The following is a 9,263-nucleotide window of genomic DNA, read 5'->3' as shown; positions in this document are numbered from 1 at the left end:
AGCAGAAACTTCCATTGTTACTTTAGAAATATGCTCGGTTCGTTAAGATACTGTGTCAGGGACACTTTACTGATACATCTAGTCAGGGGAAGCTTCGAGAAGCGTGCACGCCTTGGGAAGCATGCACGCGCGCTACAGGAGTCCTATATAAAGGGGGGGTCCAAGCTTCAGCGGAGGTATGCGATAATCTACTGTTGCTGCTACTGTTTGTTATTTTACTTTGCTTCCGCACGTCGTCGGTGACTAATTTGAGCGTCGGAAGGCCAACGCTGAGAACTCCTTCCCTGGCTCGGCACTGATGTAGTTGTGGTTGTAGGGTCACGCAGAGTCAGTACACAATCAACCAAAGCACCACATCCCTAACTTTCGTTACCTCGACTATCAGATATGATCAAATATCCATAAAATTTGAATCACTCATGATAATAGAGTATTACGTCAGTTTATTTATAGAATTAGTCGAATCATAAGAATGATATACCTCCATTAACCAATAAAATAAAATAAAATAAAATATATATATAAATATAAATAGAGAGATGATTACGAAGAAGAAAACAATCTTCACCTATTGCCCTCAATTCTCTCATGCTCTCCCCTTCCTCACCCTTCCCTATAAATACCATTTTTTTTTATCTCTCACCCTCATCTATCTCTCCCATTTTGCTTCCTCTTGGCTTTGCTTCCACGGTTTGTCGAACCGCTGACCAATTTGGGCCCAATTCTCTGCCAGTACCGCCGCCGCCACCTCTTTGGGTCTTCTCGAGCTTCCTTGCTTGATACCTGAGGCGTCTAGGGCTGCAATCGAGCTCGACAGACCGATCCCGGCCTTGGATTGAGGGTTTTCGCCTCTTTCCACCTCTAAGTCGGTGTTTGATTGGGTCTTTGCTTGGAAGATTCCGCCTCCCTGCCGTAGGTCCAGGATCCTCCGAAATATTGGTTTGGTTTGGAGGCTTTGGTTTATGCTGCTGATCTAGGTTTTTGAGCCCTTTGTTACTCTGCGCTGCCATGTTAATTTACTGATGATTCTTGAACCGCAGATTGTTCTAGTTATCGGCGATAGTCCCTTGATTATAGAAATTTTGACGGAGGAAAGAGAGTTGATGCTTTTAGGAAAATTTTTAGTTGTTGCTTGTTGAATTTGCCTAGGGGTTACGGATTGTCTTCTTCTTTGATGTTTAGGTGAAGTGTTGTAGAGGAGATCCGTGCTAATTGCTTGCTTTGAACTACTTCCCTATTGTTTCAGATAAGTCTATTTGAAGGGCTCATTGTCTCATAACATTCTATTGTCCATGTGTTCCTCTGGAGTGTTGTATGTTCCTTGTTCTGGCGCAACTGTCAACTTAAGATAACTACTAGACAAGAATTTGCTTTCTGATCACTGTGACAGCATGTTCAATGTGTATAGCTGAGTGAACTGTGCTACATATTAGTTTTAGTAGGGAATTCTTAACATGCCTATTCTTCTTAACATATCTTGGACAAGCTAACCAGTATCGAACATACCTTATGAATTATTGATAATCATACCTAGCAATCAATAAAGAAAAGGGAACAATCAATACTGGAAGATCTGTTCAAGCTGCAGTCCACTTCTAATCATCTATCCCTTTCAGCTGTCAAAATTACATCTTATCACATTCGGTGATTCTCATGTTGGCTAACTCATGTTGGGACTTCACCTAAGTTATATTCATGTGCTGTGTTCAAGAAAGCATAAAGTTTATGTTGTTAGCCGAGTTTTGTTCCTATCAGAATTCATACTGTTAGTTTTGTAGATGAGAGCGTTTTAGTTACACTAGTTTCTTAGGTTTTAGGAATATTGAAATTCTTCTTTTTTATATGCAGGAATTTGTTTACATATTGGACTCAATACCATTCTACAACAATTGAATGAATCTTGTGTTCAGTTTATAACTTATTCAACTATATCTTTATGGGCTAATTCTGGCATTTCATGGGAGGTGTAGAAGATAATGAACCACCATCAAAACGTGTTAAAGCATCCTCAGTAGATTTGGATAGACTTTCGAATACTTCATCAGTTTTAGCGTATATCAGTCCTTGGGGAGGCCAAATGGCCAGGCCTTTACCATCCCAAGGGAGAGAAGACATCATTGGTTCTAAAGGAGTCATTAAGAAAGTTGAATTTGTGAGAATTATTACCAAAGCCCTCTATTCTCTTGGTTACGAGAGAAGTGGAGCAGTTCTGGAAGAAGAGTCAGGAATACCATTGCACTCTTCTGTTGTGAACCTCTTTCAGAAGCAAGTTCTTGATGGAAACTGGGATGAAAGCATGATCACATTGCATAAAATAGGGGTTGATGATGAAAATATTTTGAAGTCTGCTTCCTTTTTGATTTTGGAGCAGAAGTTCTTTGAACTTTTGGAGAACAATAAGGTAATGGAAGCATTACAAACATTAAGAAATGAGATCTCTCCACTTAGCATTAACAAAAAGCGGGTGCACAATCTTTCCAGTTGCGTTATATCTCCTTCGCAGCGTATCTCACTTGGGTTTGCCAACGTGGGAACAAATATTTCAGACTTACGAATGAGGCTGCTAGATGAGCTGCAGAAATTACTTCCTCCATCGATAATGATACCTGAGAGGAGGTTGGAGCACTTGGTTGAACAGGCTCTTAATGTTCAAAGAGAAGCTTGTTATTTCCATAACTCTGTTGAAGGTTGTCTTTCATTGTACACCGATCATCAGTGCGGAAAGTACCAATTACCTTCTCAAACAACCCAGGTTGGAAGTGTATAGTAGCATGCTATTTATATGTTTGATTCCTTGCACTTAGATACACTAATCTCTGAAGTCGAACTCTACTTGTCTTATACATTCATTCATATTTTATTTTTTTGAAGCTAGGTTTTTTGTTGCTCAGAGTTAGATTTGCATTAATATATTAGCTGTGTGTGTGTGTGTGTGTGTGTGAATAGTTGGATCTTTTGACAATATCTCAATTGATAAATAATCTAATTATTTAAATCAGTCCTACTATTTATGTCTCTCTCAACCATTTTTTCCTCATTATGGCAGATATTACAGGAACATCATGATGAAGTATGGTTCTTACAGTTCTCCAACCAAGGAAAGTATTTAGCATCATCATCAAGTGATAAATCTGCAATTATATGGGAGGTACATTTTTTTAGAATTTGATTTCCTTAGTTTGTCTCTTTGTACAGTTTCTACTAAATCACTATAGTCGGTATTTACTTCTTTCTAGAATCATCATGTGCTTAATGGTGAAACAAACTGCTGGGGTTTTTTTTTTTCCTTCTTTTGAGTAGCCTGTGCATATTGAGCAAGTGGCAAAAACCGCCTTGGCTTGCCCTCTATTCTTAACATAAAACCATAGATATTAGTTTAGTAGGAGTTAACTGATTGACTGAGCTGTGACTTTTGGATTGTGTTTTTGGCTTGAAAAGTACCAGCATTTTCTAATGTTTGGAGCTCTGTATCTCACTGAATTGATTGGATCTTACCATTTTTCTCTCCATGAATAAGGAAACAAGTTAAAAAATTTATATCTTCTTTCTAGATGTAATATGGTTTTTTTTTCATTACATGTTATAATTTACACAACTATTGTATTAGTTGTACTGTTCCACTTCACCCTTGGTACATCATTTAGCAAAGCAAAATTTGGTTTGTTTCAGCTATTGGAGAGAACTTAAGATAGATAAGTTAATGAATCTAGGGATTCTTTGTGATGTAGATGCAGTAAGGAACAATTCACTAATTTTCCTGGTCGATATTGTAAGTTTTCATCCTTATAAATTTTATCCTTTAAATGTCTATCACGTCTCACTGCTGAAATAATTATCCATACTATCTGATAAGTTAATATATACATTTGATCAAATCTACCACTAAAGTTTGGCACATCAACTTTGATTGTCCTAGCCATTTCCTCTAATTGCCGACAAATTGAATTTCATGATTTGTTTCTCAAATGTGTTGGTTATTTGCCTTGCAACACAATAGTTACCCTTGGTACATCATTTAGCAAAGCAAAATTTGGTTTGTTTCTACTATTGGAGAGAACTTAAGATAGATAAGTTAATGAATCTAGGGATTCTTTGTGATGTAGATGCAGTAAAGAACAATTCACTAATTTTCCTAGTCGACATTGTAAGTTTTCATCCTTGCAAATTTTATCCTTTAAATGTCTATCATGTCTCACTGCTGAAATAATTATCCATACTATCCAATAAGTTAATATATACATTTGATCAAATCTACCATAAAACTTTGGCACATCAACTTTGATTGTCCTAGCCATTTCCTCTAATTGTCAACAAATTGAATTTCATGATTTGTTTCTCAAATGTGTTGGTTATTTGCCTAGTAACACAATAGTGCTTGAATAGCTACAGATGTTCAAAATTTTTATGTTTTGAAAAAAAGTCAACTTATGCATGGGACTTTTTTCAAGACGTCGAAGGACTTTTAGGAGTTGGGTGATTTGCTTAACAACTTGGTTAAAGTTGGGTGGCACACTCTTTAGAGTACTCACAATACTATCTTGAGGGTTTAAACAAGTCCCAATAAAGCTTTTAGATTGCCTATTGATCCTGTCCGAGTGCTGAGTCGATGGGACATGGCGCTCTCGTTGACCCTGCGTGCTCTCTGAGTGACGTAGGCCTCCGGCGAGAACCTGCAAACACAAAACCGAGCCGGGAAGGGGTTCCCAGCGACGATTCTCCGACGCTCAAGTCAGCTCCTGGCGGCAAGAAAAAGAGAGTGACGAGAACTGTAGCTACAGTAATGAATAGCACATACCTCCGTTGGAGTCTGGGGGTCCTTATATAGGGTTCTCTGAAGGCGTGTGCACGTTTACCAAGACGTGCACACTTCTCAAAGCATACCTGTAATGAGTGTGTCAAAAAAGCGTGTCTGACGCCATACCTCAATAGCGCGAGCATATCCCTGACGTGACAGTGGAAATTTCCGTCATACGATTCTCTGTCTGATCCGGTTGCCTACCATGGTGCCTGTCGGCAACACTTATCTCGAGGAAGATAGAGTTACCTACCCCTTTTGTCTCATACCAAGCCAGACAAAATAACCGCTCGGCTAACGTCGCGGTTGGCCGAGCGGGACATCTGCTCAGCCAATCATACGAAGGACCTAGCGCTGCTCGTATGAACGGGAGAACCTTAGTGGCCATGGTTCCCGTTCGGTCGAGACGAAAACCACTCAGCCTTCGTCCCCTGCTGTTAAGCCGTGCTAGTCATTCGCCGGGCGTTAGGAGCTCGGGCCCGAGTCGAGCCGATCTGTCGAGATGCCGAGTTGGCTTTCCGTCGATCGGGGAGGTGATTTGTCCGGTCGGGCGCCTACAGGGTGTTGACCTCCTGCCGGACGGCCCCCCCCCCCCTCTTTCTTTACCACCGGATCACCTATGCAATCTTGAAAACGCAAAAAGTCTTTGTACCCCCCCCTTCTTTACCACCGGATCACCTATGCAATCTTGAAAATGCAAAAAGTCTTTGTAAAGGCTCTGGAATCTCCATGCTAACCTTGAAGTTTTAATGTACTCATTATATGTGCTTAAAATAATTTATATGTACTCATTTTGTTTAGGTTAATTGCTAAAAGGACAAGTAGGTCCTTCTAAAAAATCTTAAAATAACTGCACTTTAGCAATACTGTATTTCTATCCTGCTTTGATTAGCAGGCAATTCCATACTAGTGATCCTCTAGAAAATTCACTTTCATATTTGTAGATGGCATCTAATTTCCCAATGTTCTCCAATCGATCTTATAAAATTTTGTTCAATTTCAGAAAGATTGGTTCCCTTTGTCTAATCGGTTAAAGATAACTTTGTATTTCCATTGTTGATATTTACTCTGTCTTGTAGTAATTACTGTATGTCATTACCACATTAGGTTCATGAAAATGGAGAATTCACTCTGAAGCACCGACTAATTGGTCATGAGGAGCCTGTCCTAATGGTTGCTTGGAGCCCTGATGACAGTCGACTTCTAACTTGTGGACTGGAAGAGGTTGTGAGGCTCTGGGATGTTTACTCTGGTGAATGCCTTTACGTCTATGAAAAGCTTGGTATTGGTGTTGGTCTGATATCTTGTGGTTGGTTCCCAGATGGAAAACGACTATTTTGTGTTGTTACTGATAAGACTATTTGTTTCTATGATTTGGATGGAAAAGAAGTGGACTCTTGGAAAGGGCAGCGAATGAGTAAAACCTCTGATGTTGTGGTCTCAAATGATGGTAGACATTTTATAACTTTATGCAAAGAAACAGCAATCTTGGTGCTAGAAAGGGGAACAAAAAATGAGAAATTGATAGAAGAAGAGCAAACAATTACTTCATTCTCTCTATCAAAGGATGATAACTTCTTACTCATAAATCTTATAAATCAGGAGATTCACATGTGGAGCATAAAAGATGAGCCAAAACTTGTTACTAGATACAAAGGTCACAAACGCTGCCGTTTCGTGATAAGGTCTTGTTTTGGAGGGTTTGAGCAAGCTTTTATTGCTAGTGGAAGTGAAGATTCACAGGTATGCATCCATCATAAAAAAAAAATTGAATGCTGATAAAATTGTACTATCTATTAGTTTGAACTAGAACATAGGGTCTCTATGGGTCCTCTGGTTTATTTTTTTTTTTCACTTACTCCCTGCTATTGGTACTTTTTGCTTGCCCTATATTTCTCTTGTAGGATAAACTACAAAATGATTTGTATTATAGAACTAGATTTTCACTGTGTGATCAGAGTGCATTCACAATTTGGAAATTAAAAGCTATATTACTCAGACTTACCGTTACTCCCATATCCATGTTGACATGAGACGACACGGGTATGGGTATATAAAATGAGTCATATGAGCCAGAGTCATCTATGGAAGAAGAAATAGAAAGTGGGAGGAAGAAGGAGACATGGTTTATGAAATTTACCTCCTGGCAGACAGATTGTCACATTGGGGAGGGAGGGGAGGAGCATCACATGGGAGGCTTGCGTTGTGCAGGAATGATTGTGTAGCAGCAGAATTGCTTGTGGAGGGTGGCATTACATAGAGAGGGAGAAGAACGTGATCGTGTCCGAGGCAGAAGATCACCGTAAAATTATGTTTATAAAACATATAACATAAGTTATATTTCAGCTTATAACTGATACAATATAACTTATTATCTCGTGTAAGATAATATATCTTATCACTTACAATGTAAAGTCTTATATTATATAGCATAAATTTATAATTAGTATAACCCAACTTCTATCTTATTCTATATCTTAGAACTTAATAATAGGCTATATAAGTTAGATATCTTATAAGGGAATAAGGGGTTTATTAAATAAATAAATTTATTTTTTATTAACTGAGTTATAATATGCATCCCATCTAGTAATTTGTGTATTATAAATTATTAAATAGATTAAGTTAATATGTTTAGTTTAGCTATATTATTGTTGTATCTCCATACTTGTATGATAAATTTAGACTCTTTTTTGTCAAATCCTTGTGTCTCCAAATTTTGAAGGAAAAAAAAAACCATTTGTTTGACACAGATTCATTCCCGTGTCAAAATTCTTCATACCTGAGTTTGACTAACACGATCAAGAGCACTTTGCTAGATTGAGCTACAATGTCCAATTTGACGATGAGTGACCTTCTCAACTAGATGTGCAATAATATTGTTCTGATACTTCAATTACCTAAATGTCTAATGCCACTGCTGTATGTTTTGTATGCTAAGAGTGGCATTATATTCTCATAAAAAAGTTGGATCAAACAATTAAGAAATATTGAAATAGAATTTATATGGAGCTGTTTAGATCACATGCACCTAACAAGCCATGTGTAAGTGTTGGGAAGGTAGGAACAATGCAATTGACTCATTGTTTTTAGGGAACATATATCCATCTGTTCTGTGTATCTGAAGTATAAAAACATCTTATTGACGTTCTACTTTCTAATTCTTTGTTAAGATTGTTCTCGATGTCTTGTTTTCGGCAGGTCATTGAAGAAATGGTGGTAAGCAAAAAAGGTTTACTCAAAAGCTTTCTTTTAGCCTTTTATTTTCTGTTCTAAAGCTGATTGGAAATGAGAATCATATTAATCTCATAATAATATCTGAATTCAAATATCTTCTGTTGCATTTCCCTCTTATTGAGCTTCGGATCCATATGAAAATGGCATAGAAGTGTGCTCACCCCCCCAACATGCACATAAATATGATAGGTCATCCTCATTATTAACTGCTTAGCTATTAAACCTATGAATAAGAAAAAAAAATTGGATCTATTTCAATGATGGAAAATTGCTCTTTTTGCTCTAATCTGTTTGCGTGTCTTAATCTTAAACTTGTAAATAAAATTTGTGCTAGCAAAGTAACTTATTACTTGCTAGATAATAGAAACAATAAATATGAACTCATGAAATTTGATTATTTTTGAACGATTTTTGGTATTGTGTATTAGGCTCAGGTGGTTTATTTGTTTCTGTTGCTTTTTTATTATCAGGTATATATATGGCACAGAGGTTCCGGAGATCTCGTGGAAGCTCTCGCTGGACATTCCGGCACCGTCAACTGTGTTAGCTGGAACCCGACAAATCCACACATGCTCGCATCCGCCAGCGACGATCACACAATTCGCATCTGGGGATTAAGCAAGGTTAACCGGAAGCACAAGCAGAAGCACAGCAATGGGATTGTTCACCAGTGCAATGGAAACAGTAAATGAGCAAAAGATGAAACCAATCAAGTTCTGATCCTCGACTAAATGCATTGTTTGTAAATCCTTCCCCTCTTGGCATCGATAGCACTCGCCTTTGTAACGGTACAGTTGCTATTTGCTGACATGAAGATCCAATGACTATTTTAATTTGTAAGGTGATTTCGTTAATTGAAACAAGACGAAGCTCCAGACGTATCCACAGTTCGTTTGCCTCTTTTGAAGATGCCATTTTCTTGGAAATTACTTTCCTCAAGTCCAAACATACTCTAATGCCCATTGGTAAGGTGATGAATGTTATGTTCATCCTTCCTAGAGGGATACATATTTCTAAGTTTTAGTTTGTTGAGGTAGTTATTAGGGATGAAAATGAGTTGGATCTTTTGTCTCTATTTCCGTTTATTATATCTATCCTCATTTCCATTGGATCTTGTATCATATCGATCCATTGGAGGATTAGAAAAAAATGAAACACACAAATGGGCTGAGGGTGAAGGGAAAGATAGATTTTTTTATTATATATGTATATATATATATTATTAAATCAG

General features: G+C 37.8%; 1 protein-coding gene across 6 annotated transcripts; it reads left to right on the top strand.

Annotated features, from left to right (window-relative positions):
* Window positions 1-600: 600 nt before the first annotated feature.
* Window positions 601-8,913, top strand: LOC121974427 (WD repeat-containing protein 26 homolog). Of its 6 annotated transcripts, none has more exons than XM_042525488.1 (5): window positions 601-912; window positions 1,849-2,752; window positions 3,047-3,148; window positions 5,903-6,538; window positions 8,503-8,913. In XM_042525488.1, exons 2-5 carry the CDS (start codon window positions 1,958-1,960, stop codon window positions 8,722-8,724), a joined length of 1,755 nt encoding a protein of 584 aa, XP_042381422.1. In that variant the 5' UTR covers window positions 601-912; window positions 1,849-1,957; the 3' UTR covers window positions 8,725-8,913. The 6 variants fall into 6 exon arrangements, with proteins under 6 accessions (XP_042381422.1, XP_042381420.1, XP_042381421.1 ...); XM_042525486.1 differs by having other exon boundaries at window positions 601-916; XM_042525487.1 differs by having other exon boundaries at window positions 601-939.
* Window positions 8,914-9,263: the final 350 nt, after the last annotated feature.

The sequence above is a fragment of the Zingiber officinale genome, chromosome 4B (assembly GCF_018446385.1).
Source record: "Zingiber officinale cultivar Zhangliang chromosome 4B, Zo_v1.1, whole genome shotgun sequence".
Lineage (NCBI taxonomy): Eukaryota > Viridiplantae > Streptophyta > Magnoliopsida > Zingiberales > Zingiberaceae > Zingiber > Zingiber officinale.
The sequence above is the reverse complement of the archived record's forward strand: the minus strand, read 5'-3'. Positions and strand labels throughout refer to the sequence as shown.

What these genes read in the sequence shown, in the direction of transcription:
- LOC121974427 (XM_042525488.1), top strand. Translation starts at nt 1,958, where the DNA reads ATGGGAGGTGTAGAAGATAATGAACCACCATCAAAACGTGTTAAAGCA. An exon ending in AATCTGCAATTATATGGGAG is followed by an intron (nt 3,149 to 5,902) that starts GTACATTTTTTT and finishes TTACCACATTAG; the next exon opens with GTTCATGAAAATGGAGAATT. An exon ending in GTGGAAGTGAAGATTCACAG is followed by an intron (nt 6,539 to 8,502) that starts GTATGCATCCAT and finishes TTTTATTATCAG; the next exon opens with GTATATATATGGCACAGAGG.